Here is a 19,910-nt window from a genome sequence, read left to right as displayed (position 1 = left end):
TCAGGAATCTCCATTCACAGAAACTTGACTGGCCCTGAGCAAACAGAGCATTTTGAAGTAAGTCCTGCACTAAACAAGACCAGAACTCTCCAGAGCTCCCTTTACATCCAGCGGATGTGATCCCACATAGACAGAAATACAAATGCAAAGCCAACCTCGTGAGGTGAAGTGGGAGAGGAAATCAGGACCACCAACATTCATAAAGATGTTAACAGCTTTTATTTCACTGGTGCAAGGCCCGTGTGTCATCCATCACTCACCAACAGCAAAACAAAACATCATCTCCTAAAAAACAGTTTCAGAAAATTCAAAACAAAGGAACAGTGGCTATAATAAACTTTGCACAATACTGTAAATCACTTGTATCATCCAAACATGAACAGATCAGTTTCTATCATACATGGCTTTTTGTTTTTTCCCCCAAAAATATACCAGCACTACTCCAATACACGCCTCACACCTGGAAATGCATAACACCACTCCATGACATTGACAGCTGTTCGTGCTTAGAACTAGTCATCAATTCACCCTACCAACATCATAAAATACAAAATTATATGAAAACCTACATTTACAAAGTACTGTCCCAATCCTGCAATCTATTCCATTTGGGTAGGTACCTGTATCCACTCCAACTCCCCTAAAGGCAATGTGGTATTTAGTGCTCCATTGCTAAAGGTTTGATTGCAAACTCAGGGCACAAGTGGGAAAGGTTTAGATCTTTCCACAAGCAGTAAAACACTGCCTTATTCTTCTAGATGCAGTTTCAGTAGTATTTGCACAACCTCCTAAACTGAGACATACCTATTTTCAATAACCTCACATTTAGGAAGAAAGAAGGAAAGGCTCTGAGTAGTCAGCAGAGAAATGGCTCGTACTGAAATGACTTAGGGCTGTAAGCTGTGCTTTAGTGCACAATGGTGATCCAAATGCCTCAGAGTTAACCACATCTTGCTTCAGTATTTACAGTATCTGCTGCCTTCCTCTGCACTTCATGAGTTTCTTCACCAGCATGGTTTCAGAGATCTTATTTCCACTGGATGAACGTTATGACATGACTCCAAAAACAGGATTATGACGACAAATACTAGGGCCATACTCTTCATAGTCCTTCTTGGTGTGACATACTTGGAAAAACTCTGGCTATAAAAATATAAAACAAATCCCCCCAAAAGCATAAGAAGATAAGTAGTAAAAAAACAACAAATAAATAATATCTTGACATTTCTGTAGCTTGCAACTTTACAACATTGTACTGCATTTTGAAATATAATAAAATGAGAAATATTAGGATATGAATGCAACTCATCAAAAAAACTTTGTCTGGTCGTAGGACTGCTTTTAAACACAGCACTAAGAAGTCCCACTTGGCAGACAGCAATTACTCCCATTTTCTTGTATTTGCTTCTCTCTTGCATTTAAGACCATTGATTAGGATTCTATATTCCTGAAGTCCTAACTAATCTCTAGTGCTGATTTAAAGACTAAGGGCACTATATTGGAACTATCATACCAAAATTACTTCAGAATTATGTCAACTCATAATATCCTTACTTGAGCAAGCTTCCATTTGCCCTGTACAAATTTTACTGAGATAAAACTTGGGTAAGGACTCCAGAATGTGACACAGTTTAGGCTGTGACAATGAAAAAGTTTACAACTTAGTACTGGGATAAAATACATCCAGAATTCAACATACAATAAAAATTAAGAACAACTTTGATGAAGACTTACTGTTGAAGCCAGCATGGAACCTCCAAACCAAACTGCATAACGCTGCATGTGATGTGTTATCACTTGAACTTCCACTGGTTTGGGCTAAGGAAAACAGTTCATATTTAGTGGTCAGAACCAGACACCTTTAACCCTCTATTCACATCACTACAACACTTATTAGTCAGATATGCTCCCCCTAGGAGATCAAGTCATAAAACTCTTCATGATAACTATGATGAAGGACACAAAGTTAAATGCCTCTTGCTTACTGCTAACACATCTCCTAGAAGGAAAAGCAGAACTGCTCACAGTAATTTTAAGATTCCTATAAAGAGCTATGTGCTGCAAGGCTATCGGTGCTTTTAACAACACAAACATACTCTACTGACTTTACAGTGTATTTTCACTAGTGAGGTGAAAACTCTGAACTTGATTTCTGTCACTACTCATGTAATTAACGCACTTGAAACGCTCACTTACTTTTATCCGACCACCACTGAGCTCCTCACTAAGCCGCAATCTTGCATCCACCACTCTCTTCAAATCCCTTTGCAGTCGTCGTCCAAAGTCCCTGAACATCGTGGATCCTCCTGAAAGGACCACATTCTGTGCAGAAATTAAAGACACATTCTGTAAATCCATCCTCAAGCAAGTTTCCCAACAGCCAACACTGCAGAGGTAACCTTTTGAATCTCAGCATCATTAGGAAGCTGACAAGGTAGGTAGAACACCTTAAGCACCCCCCCAACTCACAGGAAGTTCATGGCTCCCCTACTTTTCTCCTTTAAATACATTTATGTAGAATGGGTTACTACAAAGGAGGATTCCATTAAAACCATGAGCTAGCACCCTCCATATGCAGAGCAGCAGAAATAAGACACTACATCAAGAAGTCTCTCTGGGGATGTTCACAGCAAACAGTTTTAGCCCTGACACTAAATAAGGCTAAAGTCTCATCATATTGCATAGCTACAGAATTATCTAGAACTCTTATTTTTTTATTTTTTTTATTTCCAGAGTACTTCAAAAGGCGTCACACCTTCACAGAGAACTGCAGCACAGAGGAAGGTATGATGCCACTTCCCTTGCCTGTATGGTATTCAGTTTTCAGAGCAGAACCAAATGCCTCTCAGGCTGGACTTGTACTTGGATTCTGAACAGACATTTTAGAATTTCCCATCCCTAATTCTGATAACACTGCAGCATCCCAGACTAACAGAGAAGTAATTTCAAAGGTGGGGGATTCAAAATAGGACCCCTGGAACATAACATCAGTGGCAGCAAAAATACAATTCATGACCAGAAAAAAGCACTTAATCTGACAAAACTGCACAAAGGCCTTTGCACAGTGCTAAAACCACTAACATGCCTGTGACACATTTCCACAAGGAACTTGGATCACGAGTTCATTGTACACAGGTCCAAGGATTATCTCTCAGTAACATTTTTTTGACATTGCAGACCAAGACTGTGCACATAATGAAAGAATCCCTGACCCACTGTTTTCAGCCTGCACATGGATCTGAAGAGTCAAAGACATGCATATTAAGTGTTCACACTTGCAAGGTGCAGAAGTGCTTGGATTTTAAGTAACAGATAACCAGGGAAATCTTGTTTGTACCTTGTAAAGAGAGAAGAAATCTTTGTTTATTCATGAGAAAAAAATCCCTGCACATCATAAAAACCATTACAGTAGGAAAAACCTCATTTCTTCACAGTTTCATATTATCTACAGAATAAAAGAATGCATAACAAGGCAGGTGTGCTTTAAAGAAAGAAACACAAGTCCCCATAACATTACTGAAACATTTCCAAAAGGAAAAGAGGAGAGAGGAGAGAAAAGGAGCCATAAATCATAGCTGATCCTGAAGTTAAAGTGGGAGGGAGGATTCCCCCAACTCTCTCTCCATACACAAGAACATCTATTCCCCTGCATCAAAGTGGCCATGCACTCCACTTGGGAAAAGGAAATTGCTAATGGGCAAAAAAAGACAACAACCAACCTGAGTGATGAAATAGCAATTTAAAAGATGCCATCAGAAAATATTACCTGGAGTTAATGAAGTTGGCGAAGAATGTGAAAGCAATAATTCTATTCAAAGCAAATTAAACTTCAAGCATACTCCATAAAGTGGACAATGCTATCACTAAAAATAGACTCTAGAATAAACCAAAGAATAATTTTTCAAATACATCCAAGACCAATTCATGTAACTACAGAGTACAGTATCATTGGGAGGCTCTTTCTACATAGCTACCATTCCAGGGTTAGAGGCTAAGAAGCTACATCTTCTTCAAATTATGATTATTCAAGTACTTATACACACTAAAATCAGTTCAACAATAACACTGCCCAAGGAGAATAGAAGCACCAAGGTACAAATGTTGAAAAGATGAGTCACCTCATTATCACATATCTGAACCAGACAGGCTAAGCAAAATTCTGGATGTAAGTAACTAGGTGACACCAACTGCCTTTAGAAGGCACCAACTTTAGAAGCTGGTTAATTATAAAGTTACAGTTCCCTTGCTCCCTGCACTTCTTGTCAGTGCCAAACTAAATCCATGCTAACTCTTTAGCAGAAGACTTGTCATACAGCCTTCAGGAAGTTCTCAACTCAGCAAGTCAGGTCAAAGCCAGGTACTCCCCACCTACAATGAAAGCAGAATCCATATCCATTCCAATTCCCTCAAACACCACACCCACCACTTAAAAAGTACACAGTAAAGGTGAGAAAAGATGGTCAGATTAAAAAAAAAAACAGAAAAAAAACCCCAGAAAACCAAGGGGGCACCACCCACCTCCTTGTTCCACCCTGACCTCTCAAGAATAAATCTGCATAATTCTAATAACTACTTAACAAAAACCATAAAACTAAAGCATGCTAAATACACCTGTGGAGAAAGCTTACTAGTGATGTTTGGGTTTTCAGCCTGTCAAGAGAATCCTCTGGCCTCCCAGAAAAAGACATCAAAGATATTAGGCTTTAAGTATCTCTTTCCAGCTGATTCCTTTAAAGAAGACTTCTTCTGATCTTACTCTGCTCAAACACACTTCAGCTGGTTTAACAGCTCCAAGCAGCCCACATGTTTCTCAGCTAACAGTAATTATCATACTTGCTGATGGAAAGAACCTCCAGCTGGTTTTCACTTTTATAGCTAACTGGCTGAACATTTAAGCTGTTTCAAAAGAATGTGTTCCCTTAGCAGAGGGATGAAGCCCCTCCACACACCTGAAAAAGTTAACCACAACAAGCACATACATGGAAGCAGGCTATTTTTGGAAGGACATCACGGGAGTGGATACCAATCACAGAATCATTAAGGGTGGAAAAGACCTCTAAGACCATCAAGATCACCTCAGAGGGCTGGCAAAGAAATTTCTCACTTCTTATCTGTACCTTTTGCTTCTTTTATGAACTCTGTGATACTGAGTTTCTCGTTGTACCATTTCTATTATTATGCCTGTTGTAATGCTGGCAGATATGAAATTCCCTAACAGAGCACTCCAGCTCCTGCAACAGGAGGGCTGTTGACCAAATCAAGCTTACATAAAGAGTGAAAAGAGTGAAATTAGCTCCTGAAGAACTCAGCACTACCAAACACAAGGTGCTGAACTGGTTTGTGCATCTTCACAGTGCACCGTGGTGTGAGCACACTCTCAGCTGGACACATCAGACTCTGCAGCACCAAACTGAAAAGCATTCCCTGCTTTTCTGGCAAGTAAGAACAACACATCCCATTTTCCCTTCTTTCCAACTGACAGCCTAAATTAAAGTTAACATGACATGACCAGACCACCAGAGACATGTAAGGAGATCAATATATGACTGTTAACAAAAATTATTAGGGGTAAAACCAGGAAGGTTCATAAACTGAAGCCAAGCACTTCATTAGCAAGTGAATCAATTAAGCTACATGTCTCTTAATTTGGTTAAAACAGGGCACTATTTGCCAACAGAGTATGGGAAGTATAAGGATAAATATAGTTCATACCATACAATAAATATAGCACAAAGTAGTAAATTTATTGTAAGAAATACTATTTTTAAAATACATTTACTTCTACTAATAAAGAAACCATTTGTTTTTCCTTAAAATAATTAATTCAACGCTTATTTCACATTTCAAGTGATAGCAAGAGATTTCAGCATGACATATGGTGGTGCCATTCTGCAGAAATACACCTCAGACACAAAAGGAACCAGAAAATCCTGCAAATGCACTGAGCTATTGTTAAACCAACTAAAAGGAGTAATCTTACAAATTTATTTACAGCTGTGATAGGAATAAGCAGGGCTTTTCCTCAGTACTCCTGTACTACAATGACAGAGTTAATCTCATGGGGCTTTCATTCAAATTCTGCAGGAATCCAGCAGAATTCAGCAGGAATGCTGTTCCTTTCCCATGTCCTGTCACAGTGCCAGCAGATGCCGTGGCCTGGCAGTCTTTCCACCCTTCCCTCACACCCAGAGCCTCCCCACTCTGCTCTGGGTCAGGAACAGGGAATTTCTGTGGTGCTGGAGCACAGATCAGCAAAGCCAGTCCAACAGTGCCATCTACCCACCACACTGTGCAGCTGGAGCTGCTCTCACACCAAGTGTTTCTGCTCACCAGCAGCTGAAGTCAGGAGTGATGGCAGGGGGTTTTTATTTTAGCACCCTATTAGCCCCTGCTCTGGGACCTCTCCAGTGTTTGAGGATGGGCCCTTGGGAGCTCCGCACTTTGACTTGCTGAGGGAACACTGACACAACAAGCACAGTCCAAGTCTTAATTGTAGCAACAAGCTTGACTTTACTATTTCACTAAGTTTTCATTTTGAGAGAGACTGATCTGAGTCTACAACAGTTGCACACCCAGCTAAGAAGTCACCTTCTCTAAGGAAAAGAGCCAATTTGTCAAAATCTCTCTATGCACCTGTGTTTCCATGGAAAACCTGGATAACTCATCTCCAATAAAACACCACACTTGCCAATATCCTACAGACCCCCACCTCATGCAGAATTTTCAACTTGAGAAGCTGGCTTAGAAGTTTGAGGTCAAAGATGTTGTGATTTGATGCAGCATGATCTGAATAATGAATGGTTACGCATACTTGGCTAGGACCTTTCAGAGGTATTTCTAACAGAATTTACCTGGATTCAGATGCCATTTATCTTATATTCTTTCATTCAGATATTTGTGTTAAAAACATAGCAGAGGAAAGTTGAAAGAAATCAATTGCTGGGACAGTCAGTGACTCTCCATTTCTATCCTTTGTACTGGGAGAAGGCAAGGACCTCAGAACTGTTACTACTATTCTCATCTGAACTCTGGAAGTATCTGGGGAGAGACTCTGGATAAGGAAAAAGAAAGATGAAGTAGAGCATAGAATAAAAGTGGTAGTTTCTGAACCTATTGCTAACAAAAAATACTGTTTATTAGGATAGCAATCAGTTTATAGAACTTTTTCAAAGCCCTTTGTCCACCTCTAAAGTTATTATAACTACATTCAGGAGGAAACTGGTTTTTGACATTGAGTGCCAAAAACTCATGTCCTAACTGACAAATATTAGGACAAGTTTCAGATCACTTTCAGGTTGAAAAGAGACTTTTAAATACCAACTAGTGCTGAAAACATTCCACACTATCATCTGCTGTGTGATTCATCACTGATCCAAGCTGGGTGTGCAGTAGTTATCCAGAGCACTGATGTGCTCTCAGGAACCTGAAACCTGGGGAAGGGTCTCATTTTTGTGCAGAGCACAGGCCCCATCATGCTACTGCAATCTCCCTATAATTTCTCTCAATTTCTGAGTTATCAGTTATACCATGTATAATTATGAGACAAGTATAAGTAAAGGTTGTGGAATGATATTTTAAGGAAAAAAAGCTAAGGAATTCTCAAAAAAAATAGAACTAGATGAACTATACACCATTCTACCCAGAGAATGCCAAGGATGATGTCTCACTGAGCCCCACAAATGCAGCACTTTTAGCTGCATGCACTGCACAGTGGGTCATTTTTCAGTGGAATTCAACACACAGGAATGATTGACGCAGTCAGGATGCCAAATTGTTTCATCCACGTGATAAGATCCAAGAATTATCTCCTCTGCCATTTCTCATTTCATTTAAGCACTTGCTTTAACTTTCATTTTGCTTTCTGAAGCTTTGGGTTTGCCAAAAACAACAACAAAAAATAAATAATAAACCCACCAAAACCCACCTCATTTTTTCAAATTTCAATGCAAGTTCCCTGGTTTCAAACCCATACCTATCTTTTTTCTGTTTTAGCAGAAAGCAATTCATCCCAAGCAATCCAGATCTCTCAGCTCTGTGCTACAGAATACAAATCAGTTTTTCCAAGCAATCACATTAAGAAGATGTAATCATGGGAATTAGAGAGTGCATTGCTGGCAATCATTATACAATTAAAAAAGGCTTCATCATGTGAATGAAAGGATATTTGTGCTGCAGGTTATGGGATCTTGTGGAGGCACAGAGAAGCTGACTTCAGTTGTGGGATGGATTTCTAGGGCTGCATCCCCCCAAATCAGGCCCCAATGGAATATGGGAAATTCTCATTAGGCCTCAGCTCTGACAAACTGCACTTGGACTAAGTCTTTCTTGAGCTTAACAGAAACACTGCCTGTTCCCAGAACTAACAGGTGTTAAGAGAGAACTTGTTTTTTAACAAACAGCCTTTGAAATTTTTTTCTTGCCCAAATAACAACTCAAGTGAAATAATATTTCTGTTATTGAATTTTCAACAAAACCAAGTCAAATTGTGACCAAGTGTCGTGGTTTTGAACCAGTAATTAACAAAAAAAAAGGGGAAAAAAGAATTATTTCTCTCTTGCCGTGAGACATGGACTAAAACGAGAGCAAACCAGGTATAAAACTTAAAAAGAGTAAAGAAAGTTTATTGACAAACTATAAGAACACCAGAATAAACCTTTAGAGAAAAACTTTTTCATTTCTCACTGTTCACCATTCTTTTGTTCACATGACAACAGAGACAAAAACTTTATAATTCTGATGGTTTAAATAATCTCAATTCTTTCTACAGTCTTTCCATCAGTTTCTGTAAAGAAACAGAAGTTCCTTTCTGTTAATTTATGGAGTTTGTCACAAGAAAACTATTTTTATTATAGTTTCTCGTTTCTCTGATATCAGCTGTTCAGAGCTACTGTTATTAAAGCCCACCTCTCCCATTCCACATCACTCTGAAATGTGTTATGGGCCATGAGTTTGAGGATAGCATTTTTAAGGATAAGTTAGTCAAAGGCAAAAAAGTATTTTTCATTTGTTTCAGTACGCTTCACTAGAAAACAGTTTTCTCATTGCCTCTCAAGGCTTCAAATCTCCCAGCACTTCACTATACCACAATTACTCCACTTTTTACTCAAATTTACACTTTGAACACTCTATTCCTCCCCATACTCTATCATGAATTAAAGGAGTTCTTTTCAGGACTTCATTGTCCATCTCCATAGTTTTAACAGAAAGATATTTCAGCTTAATTAAAGCATCTTCTTAATTCTCTACCTTTCTTAAAGTCTCTTTTCTTTCTTGCCACTAGTAGTTTATAAAGTCTCTTTTCATGTTGATCACTCTCCTTTTCTCTCTCTGGATGAAAAGATTAATCCGCAAGTCTCATCTGGATAAGAAAGAGTTAAAATCTTGCCCAAGCTTTTGTAAATAGTTCGGTAATCTCTGCTGAACAGGAGCTGGAGCTGTTTGCGATGAAAAGTTCCTCATAGCTGCTTTAGAGCGTGGTCTCCGTCTCTGCTTGCAGCAGGCTCAGAGCTCCTCTCCTTTTTCACTCAGCAGTTTTCTAGTGAATGTAGTTACAGCAAAACCTGCAGCTGAGCCAGAGATCGGGCCGGGCCCAGCCCAGCCCAGCCTAGCTCGGGACAAGCCTCATCTCCCGGCCGGGAGACGAGAGACGCGGCGGGCCTGGCCCGGCCCCCGCCCGGCTGCATGGCCTGGGCAAGGAACCGGAGGCCAGCTGAAGCTCCGCCACTCTTCACAGTCAGGAAACAAAGAACACCACAGACTTCTGGTTGTACACTTTAAGGTGGGGTTCACAAGTTGATTTTACTTTTCAATGGCTAAAACTGCTGTCAATTCTCAGCAATGACCGATAATTGGTCAGGAGAAAAGACTCCCAGGAGTCCCCAGCAACTTTAACTTCTTTAAAGGTAAACTAACCCCATGACACCAAGATGGAAAAGTCCTATGATTAAAGCCCACTCTCCACTGGTGCTGTAGGCAGAAGTCCAAAGTGAAATCCTTTTGAATTCTCAATTTCAAGAAAATAAGGGGCTCAAACACCAATAAGTAAACGGCTGTGGAGCCAACCAAGGACTGTTGGTAATAACAGACAAGAACTGCTGGTTCTAACCAGGGACTGTTGGTATTAACACACTGTGAAGAAGAACCGGATTTGGCTGGAGAAGAGGGGCCAGGCACACGTAGGGCATTTGTCCATGAGAACAAACCACAACACAGTATGAGTGGGAGGAATCTGGCATGGGTGGTTGCCATATAGGGTAGGATTTCTACCACCAAAAGCCTCCAAAACCCTCCAACCCATTTCCAGAAAGGCCTGAAAGGACAGAGTGCACATGGTAACTAATTTACATAGAAAGCAAGAAACCTGTATTTGGGGCAGTGAAACCTCTCCATAAAAAGGTACCCTCACCCCAAATCCAGGGGGTGCCCCCAGGACCCTGGACATGTAACTGGCCAGACTGATGCAGTTAATTCAACAGCAAAACCAGGACTGGTGCTCCCTTTTTCTCTCTTCCGTTCTTTAATTAATCTCTCCCTCTTTAATTCATCTCTTCCCTTTAAACCTACCCCTTTACCCAAAAGCTACTGCCGTGTGCTTAGATAGTAGGTCAGAGACTAACAGACCAATTTCCATGCCAAGTGTGTAACTCATTAAAAACTTTCAGGCCCTCTGACTTTTGTCATTTCTTTTGACCAATGACCATTTACAAATCTTAGATGCTTTCTTCCCTTTAGGCTGGGTTGTCACAGATCTGGCTAAAGAAGTCTTACCAAGGTTCTGCTGGTCCAAACATCAATATGAGGTAAGATAACTGGCCTTGTGAGAGATGTTGATCAGATTAGGAAACAGGGATACTGGCAATAAAACTCAGAAATACCATAGTACGGGGAATAAAACAGGGAGCACATTGGAACTGATAAAGGAGCCTAGTACCTTAGGCCTAATCAAACAGAAACCATGGGAGAGACAGACACAGGTAACCACTCCCTGGGGTAGAAGTGACAGAGAGATATGTTGTGAAACTTTGTAATGTTTACCAGGTAACTGATGTCATGAAGACTGTATAACCAATGGAAAATTGTTACCAAAAGCAGAACCCTATGTAAGTGCCATACAAGTAAAACCTTATATAAACACCTTGCATACTCAATAAAATGGGGTTCTGGTTTCAACTCGGATGTCCCCGTCTCTCAATCACTGCTACCACAGGACATCAAAAGACGGGCTGTGGAACAATGATTCAAAGGCTACGTATCACACAAAACTCTAGAAGGTAGGTATTTTCTTTTTTGTTAGGTATTTTCTGCAGGAATGCTGAGGAAGAATCCAAATACATTTGATGGAAACTCAGCTCCAAAGCACAGGGTCTTGGGTGGCCACCACTCAGCACTGTGGGCAAGTGAACTGATAAATCTCAGAGAAAAAGTATGAGAGGAATATTTCTGCATCCAGACACTGCTTTAAACAATGAGAACAAGAGATGCTCGTCCCTTTGAAGTGACCTTGCTTAAAGAAGATAGCAACTATTATCACTAATAACTACTGACATCTCTCAGTACATTCAACAAGTAATTGTGAAACATTATTTTAATTAAGCAACTATAATGAAAAACAGAAAAAAGAAAAACAAAGTCTCAATCAGTGGCAAGCCAAGAGAAAGTTATTTGTCTGCTGATTATGATGAGGCAGAAGTAACAACCTCCAATTTTAAAAACCACTTTCTAATCAGTACGAAAACCTACCCTACACCAAGCAAAGAATTTGTTACTCTGAGGAAGCTTTGGTCTCTCAGATAAAAAGCAGAGAACCTAAGAACAACCACACACTGAGGGGTTCCTAAACCCTACTGCTACTTAAGCTTGAAGTCAATGAAGACATCTATTGCAGAATTGACACATGAGGCTGTTAAGCAGTTCAACTTCCCCTTTTGTCCTGCCCCACAGATCTGCTCTGGAGTGCTACGTCTCATTCTAGATTACAGAGGGTGTTTACCAGGCAAGGAGAAGAGACTGTAAAATTTTAATAGTTACAAATTATCCTGAGACATGACTTATTTGAAACTTAATGCACATTCTACCAGGTGAGGAACACTACCACCTTTTACATGAGCAGACAACCTCTGTGTGCTGTAGCTTTATGCTGTTATTTCCAAAATTGCACTGCTCCTGTGCAAGCAGAAAGAAAGGGAACCATGGGATGTGGGATGCGCTGCTGACACAGACAGAGCTTGCCATGGACTACACATGTCAGTACCTTACTTTTCAGTCCTTAAAGAATCAGGAACTGAAAGTACTTTCTGGACTACACCTTGTGCTTAAGCAGGTTTAACCTGGCCTAATTGTTCTCTCATAAAATATATTCAGTTTTCATGTACTTTTTAAGTGATGTAGAACTGACTGAACTGCAATGGGCAGGTACAAGACAAGACTGAAAAAAACCAAACCTGGAAACCATTACTTAATAAAGCAGGGGAAGGAGGGTAGTGAGAGGGGTAAGACCACAGTGTAACTCCTAATATGGGCAAAACCAAAAGTCCTTCATGCACAAGAATTCACATTAGAAATATCAGATCCAAATAACATCCCTCTGCCACAGCTCCCCAGGGATACAATACTTACCTATGTATCGAGCCTTTACAGAAACTTTTCTTTCAAAACTAAAAAGCAGCAAATACCTACTGGCATTCAGAAGTGGCACTTCATTTAATTTCTATCCAAAGTTTACATTTCTCATTGTGGAGGAAGTGGTAGCCATGATGCTGATATTTAGGCTTTAAATAAATTACATGAATTTTACAAGAGAAAGGCTGTACCTTATATAATGGACGCCGGACATCAATGGGACAGTTCTGTATAACTTCATCAACTACATCCGAAATGGATTCCATGAAATCAGGGTTAGCAAACTAAAATGAAACAGAACAGGCATTAGATTTTTCATCCAAAGAACACAGAAATAAAAAGGCAGAAATAAGACTGTGGAGAGACTACAATAGGGGCCGAGTAGGAGTTTTAGTAGTAGTCTTGCTCATCACTTATTCTACATTAAAACAAACACTTCTCTACAGAGGAAATGAGACTTATTTTTCTGCTGAGAAACCCAAGATTCTCTTCCTTGGTCAGAAATTCACTGTTTACAATTCATGCACTATGCACTTTTATTGCCTGCAAGATGAGTTTGAGTTCTCCTGCAATATTAAACACACTGTTACCATGCACTGTGGTCCTGCCTTTCCTTTCAAGTGAGATTAAAAACACCAGTCTGTAAATCAGAATGTTTCCCTACAAAAAGACTTTAATGCTGCTAAAATATTTCAGTTAAATTCCCACCAAAACTCAGATTTTTTTTCCCAAGCCCAAGAAATATCTAATGTTCAAAAGAGCACGAATAGTTTAAGGTTTTGAGTGAAAGCCCCCATCAATGCAAACATGAACACAGCGCTAATGTAAGCTTCTGCACTTATAAACTAGAGAGTCAAGAGTTTCTAAAGCTAGGAAACAGCCCAGTGGAAATTTTCCACTTAAAATAAGCTTCAAAGAAAAGAACTGGTAATAGCCCATGTCTGAAAAATTAAATTAATTACCATAATAATAATAACAATAATATATATATATACCATATTATTACCATATTATTCTAGATATATTATAAGCTTTTGTGTAGAAGAATATGGGATTTTCATTAAAAGTAAGATGAGGTATCTATATGGATGAAAAAATAACAACAGTCAAACAAAACAAGTATACACAGAACTGAGAGAAAATTAGCAATGGGAGTTGGCTTGGAGCTCAGGAGCCCTAAGGATGATGGGGGCTCTCTAAAAAAATTAAAGCTAACTCCCACAGTAAGAATTAATCATACAAGAAGCAAAAACATGAAGCCACATTAATCAAAAGAGAAGCTGCTGCACACCGAATTTCATCTGAATGAACTACAGCCTGAAAACTCCTGAGCTCTTCATAAAGACATTGATTAAACAGCAGGATAAAAGGAATAAGTAGAAATGAGAGGTAGGGTATAACATCACCCCAGAACAGCAACATGAGAACTGAATGTAAAATTGAAGTCTGCCAGCCAATATGATATAGTTGGAGAATGGCAAATAAAATATCTAATTTAAAAAGCAGAGAAATAATCTGGATAACCACAATCCCCAAGACCTAACTTCAGGAGTATTAAAGACTTCAGAACAAATTCTGTAAACTGAAAATAGGAAAAGATTACAAGACAGCTTTACCAAAGGCAGCTTTTACCTAGCTAACTTGCTTCCCTTTCAAGTGAGGAGTTAATGAAACATAATAAGAAATCCTCTTTGGATGCAGTACACATCATCTACTGTGTGTTTCTTGTCAAGGAAGTCAGTTCGGGTTTGGGTGGTTTTTTCAATACAGAGTCAAGAAACTACCAAGAAATGAAAAAAATGGAAATTGGCGTTTTATCCCATTCCCAACTGTCTTTTTAGAGACTATGGAAAGAGAAGCTCTTAAAATTATGTCTGACATGGGATTGAATGCTTCTCTGTTATATCACATTGGTAAACAGCAGGGAAGAAAAACTATTTAGCCCAGAGATGTAACATTGGCAGAAGATCACATGGCTACAAACTGACTACAGAAGAGTAAAGCTAGAATTCAGACAAAAGATGGAAGAGAGAAGTTTTTTAATATTCTTCCAAGGACAAGGGTAAAAAATGGGAAACTTCATGCACTGTTGATGTGGATTTTAATGAAAGTTTTTAACAGTATTACAGACTGTGGGTGCCTATATAAGCTCAACCAAGTGTGCAGGAATGCAGAGGACCTGTGCTAAAACCTGACTCCTTCCTCTTAACAATATCCTGAAGCTCACTCAGACTGAACTACCAAAACTCAGACAGATGACGTACAGTAATCTTTCCTAGAACTGTACATACTACTGATGACCACACCAAGAGAGATTTCAATAGACTTCCTTCAAGCATAAATTCATCATCCATGCCTTACAAATTGACTCAGTATCAAAAGTCTGCATCTAATATTTAGAATATCATCAATGCCATGCTCAGTAGTGCCCAAAGGGATTGGCAACATACAAAGTATAGAGGCAGACTTGTTTAAATTGAGACTGAAAAAAAGGGGAAAATACTATACAAAAACTGAATTCAAACAATTTCTCCTCAAGTTCAGACTGCCTTTAAAGGAGCAGAATGAGATGTTTTAAACGTTAGACTGGACATGAGATAACCACTTTTCTACTGTGTTGAAGTTACCTGTGAGCACACCTGGCTTGTGCTCAGGAGACTCACTGGCCCCTCACTGCCACGGGATGGCGCCCAGGCACCGGGAATGGCACAACTTTACACAGCTATTCCCTGTTCTTACCTCGGGATGGAAGAAGATTTCAGGCCCCAGGAACCTCTCGTAACCAACATCTATAACAAACTTGGTTTTATTGATGGCGTTGATGCCCGTGTATTGTTTGATCCACTTGCGAGAGTCTCCGTCGTACTTGGCAAATTCCTTCACTATGTCGGGGCAAATGTAACAGTACTTCTCCTGTTAAGAATAATAGTGTTAAAAATAGCTGAAATAATTAGTACATCAGTGAATTCAAGTGCAACACAATCAGGAAAGAAAAATGTGAGCAGTTTTACAGATGGTGTGGTCAAGGGACTTTCTCACCCAAAGCACTACTGAAGCCTCAGCCCCACGAGGCTCGAGGCCCGTTTGCTTCCAAAGGGCTGCATACGCTGACTCAGCTACATTTGCCTCTCTCAAAATGAAAACACCACCAACAGCAGGACTGTGACAATAAAGAATTTCATGGGCAAGCTTTCACTGCAAGAGCAGGCCCACACAATCACCCTATTTTTTATTTTTTTTTTTTAAATTCCATTACAAAGCAAATTTTAAACAACTCCAAAGTTTAAATGCTGATTTAATCTGTGGGACATACTCACTCCAAACAGTCTAGCATGAATATTTTCTTCCTCTTTCTCCTTTCCCCATTCTTGATTGGATAAACCACCAGAAGCTGGTGTAATTATAATACACTGCCTACATTTGCATTTTTAAGAGAGCCACTGGCAACTTTTGCTAGAGCCAAAAATTTAGCTCACGGAGATTTATTATGTATTTATTAAGAGATAAAGGAGGGTGTACCTTTATGGCTTTTGCTGTCTCCAGAGATTGTTCAGGAGGAATTCCTACCTCCCTTTCCCTTAGAAGCTGTTGAATAAAGTAAGTAATATCTCTACCTGCAATAGGAATATGTTTGATGCAACTTCCAATTACATAGCCTTCTGCCTATGTAGGAGGAGAGGAAAAGACATATTTAAGGGGAAAACTTACTGTGTATCAATAATTAACATTCATTTTTATAATAACATTTTTGATTTTCTATTAAAAGCAAAATCTTGAAACTTGAAAATCACTCTAAAAATGTGCACCTCACTGCAAAGTGGATATAATTTTTATTTAAAGACCTTGATTACCAAATATAAACAGATATTGACTATCTAACAGATACACGAGTGATAAACAGTCTTGTACACATTAGTCAGATCAGATGGTTCCTTTAAGGCATCATCAAAAAAGCAAATATAATATAAATCAACTACCTGTGTTCTGTTTGAGACTGAAAAAATTAATAGAAAAATGTATAAAATTAAATTTCTCAGACAAGAAAAATCAAATAGGAATAGAAAACTCAAGCAAGAAGTAGGATCTTAAAATAAGCACAACAAAAATAAGAAATCTACTTGCTGATTTTTTTTTTGATGCATTTACTGAAAACACTGGTATTGCTGAGCCACATTATTTCTTCCCTTGCTTTTTTTTTTTTTACACCTTTCAGAGCTCCACACAGTAAATGCTGCTTGTTCTCAGCACTGCTCATATGACAAAATACTGAGATCCTCAGCATTGCCCATATGACAAAATACTGAGATCAAGTTAACATCAAAATGCAAGATGAAGTTAGAGGGAATCAAATTTTCATTTCTAATATAACTGATCATTCAAGGACACAGTATGGCTCAAAAATACACAGAATAACATCAACAGATGTCAGTATAAACAGATAACTGTATTTTTAACATCCTCACATAACTAAACTGATGAGATTGATCACATCTACAAACAGGTACTTATATAAATTTGTAGTTGTTTCCACGTAAGCAGAGTGGAAACAATAAAATACAATAAATCATACAAAAAGCACATATTACCAGACATATTAAACAGTCAAAATGCAGGGTGTTGAAAAAGTTAGGACACTTCTTGTCAGACACTGTTGGCATGCAGGAGACAAACCCATGATAATCATTGATATTTAAGAGAACTGAGGCATCACAGTAATGGAAGGTAAGGTTTTACACAGAAATAGCCTTTTAAAAGCTGGACTGATGGTTCCTTACTGTGACCCTCCTCTAGACTGCAAGCTAAATTAATACATAACTAAATACATACTTTTGCAAGGAAAGAAATCCCAAACAACACGAAAAATTTAAAACTAAGGTTTCATTTGATGCTTCTTATTTAAACTTATAGTAAACACACCCTGTCCAAAGCAGTGCTGATTTCAAAGTGCAGCCTGCTACTTACCACAGGGATTACGTGGGTCACACCATCACCACTATCGATGACAATTCCAGTCAGAGTCCGCTCCCCCACCTGCCGTGATGTCCAGGAGGCAGCTAAGGCCAACACTGCCTACAGCACACAGAGTTCATATTTAGAAGCAGGCAGAGTGTTCTAATTTACACTCTCAAAAATTACTGTTTCAAACATTTTATGCGCGTGCCTACAAAAGACCAAAACACTGCAGTTATTCTGTATTTTAGAAGAACACGTTCACTTTGTTCACCTGCACGGCAATGTAAAGTCCTGGGATGTTAAATGATTCAAACATGATTTCTGCAAGATATTCTCTGTTTTCTGGTGTGTTCAGTGGAGGCTCTGTCTGCAAAAACAAAAAGTTTTGAAAAACTACCTCAGTAGGATCCTGCCTCGATTAGCTTGGTATGGTTTTCAAACTTTAAAAATCCTCAGTGCACTCAAAACAAAAAATTTTAAACAGAATTTAAACAGTGTTTGAAACACCTCAAAAGCAATAGCTGACCTGCAGTAGCCTGCATCACAAAATTAACAGAATATAGTTATAATGCAGCTTCAAAGACTAGTTTTCTCCTCCCAACCCATTTCTACACGAGTAAGACATACAGAGAAAAATACTCCAGCAGAGCCACTCGTGCTTGGAACAGTATTTGGTTTTCCTCTTACAAAACTATTTCCTTACCAGGCCTCATTAACTCACCATTAAAAAATAGTGATCCTCGGGCTCAGCTCGAAGGTACTTAAAAATGACCTGCTCCATGAACCTCTCCATGAGGTCCCAGTCTTCAACAATTCCATGTCGGATAGGCCACTGCAACAGCAAAACTTGTCAGCACAGGGTGAGGCAAGGACAAATAAACACAGCAACAGGAAGAGTCTGACATCTCATCTCACAAGTATCTTATCAAACCATCCTGGCTTTAATCCACAGGCACAATTCAAAGTTACCTCCTGCTCCTAGGTACTTCCAAGCCCAATTCTACCTTGCAGGACTAGCAGCCAGAATCCAGACTCTATTTCTGTTACTCTGTTGCAGAACTGTTTTTTAACCTCTTTTTGTATAAATTTTATCACTTAAAAAGTTGAGAATCATACTTGGCTTCACTATGTCTTCCCATATTATAAAAAGAAATAAAAACCATATAGGCTATGTATTTTTCAACGACAATTTCAGGCAGGGATGATGTTTACATTTTGTTCAACATTAAGAACACAGCTGACATTTAAGTAACACAGAAGGATGTATAAAATATGATTTTTTTCCACATAGTTCATAAGCCAGTAATGCTTTTTAAGTACAAGAAGTCCTTTACTAGGGTATGGAAAATATGATTCACAGAAAAGCTGCACTGAAGACAGACCTTCACAAAACAATTGTGACATTCCCTGAAGCAAAAGTATCCAACACATTTCCCAGTTCATATGCCATGTTAAAAGGGTACACTTTTAGCAAGAATTTAAATATTCAGTGTATATGACTATTTTAATAGCTCAGAATTTTGAGAACTGAACAGCTGCACTGTATCAATGAATATTTACACAAACACCAACCACACAAGACAGCACTAGTGAAACAGATACCTAAAAAAGGGTAAAGCCATGAACCAAATCACACAGTTTTTAATAAGCAATAAAAATGCTTCACAAAAAAAGCAAACATGTTTTGAATGGCTATCCAGAAGTCCTAGAACACTTTATCATAAAAATATGAGACTTAGGAAAGGCTATCTCAGTCTCCTGAATGCTCACCTTTGTAGCATAGGTAGGTTTATCTATGGCTTCATCTCCTATGAAAAAGTCCAGATCATCAACACCTTTCATTACCCTCCTCTGAGCCTGGTCCCCCACTTTGGCCGACTCTCGGATTGCAATACCTTAAAATAAATGCAAATAACAAATCAAAGCAAAATTAAAGCAGCTAAATACCAAGTGAAGAATATTTATTAACTTAAGGATTATTTTCCAGAAATAAAAATTGGGATATAGAAAGTGGAAATTATGTAAGTGATCTACTGATAAGCCAAGAGAGCCAAGTTCATTCTCACTGCATCCTGTAGGATTCTGGTCACCCATCCCTCATTACTGTACATAATAATTCACAGAAAATATTGAAAATGCATTTTGTTATAGACTACAGCAGTCACTAAACCTGTACAAGTGCAGCATTCCAGTAAGCAACATGATTTCCTGAGTTTTAACTCTAGAATAAAGAGCAAGAGCATAGAAGAAGAAAATCAACTGTGTATTCAAAAATAAGTATTGGAGTCATTATCCTGGTTGGTGAGAAAGAGGAAAGAGGAAGGGGAGAAATCAATTTG

The 19,910-nt window shown here is 38.8% G+C and overlaps 1 protein-coding gene across 1 annotated transcript in view; it reads right to left on the bottom strand.

The window, feature by feature from the left end:
- Positions 1-200: 200 nt before the first annotated feature.
- ACTR3B (actin related protein 3B) overlaps positions 201-19,910 on the bottom strand; it is a 28,743-nt gene continuing 9,033 nt past the window's right edge. Inside the window, exons 3-12 of the mRNA XM_058833157.1 lie at positions 19,342-19,466; positions 18,293-18,403; positions 17,843-17,938; positions 17,581-17,688; positions 16,138-16,281; positions 15,358-15,531; positions 12,810-12,902; positions 2,197-2,322; positions 1,735-1,818; positions 201-1,143 (exon numbers count right to left, since the gene is read on the bottom strand). Coding sequence (XP_058689140.1) covers positions 1,048-1,143; positions 1,735-1,818; positions 2,197-2,322; positions 12,810-12,902; positions 15,358-15,531; positions 16,138-16,281; positions 17,581-17,688; positions 17,843-17,938; positions 18,293-18,403; positions 19,342-19,466 — 1,157 coding nt within the window. The 3' untranslated portion in view covers positions 201-1,047. The remainder of the gene's footprint in view (positions 1,144-1,734; positions 1,819-2,196; positions 2,323-12,809; positions 12,903-15,357; positions 15,532-16,137; positions 16,282-17,580; positions 17,689-17,842; positions 17,939-18,292; positions 18,404-19,341; positions 19,467-19,910) is intronic.

Source organism: Poecile atricapillus, chromosome 2 (genome assembly GCF_030490865.1).
Source record: "Poecile atricapillus isolate bPoeAtr1 chromosome 2, bPoeAtr1.hap1, whole genome shotgun sequence".
Lineage (NCBI taxonomy): Eukaryota > Metazoa > Chordata > Aves > Passeriformes > Paridae > Poecile > Poecile atricapillus.
Note: the sequence above shows the minus strand (reverse complement) of the source record. Positions and strands in the feature narration are given on the sequence as shown.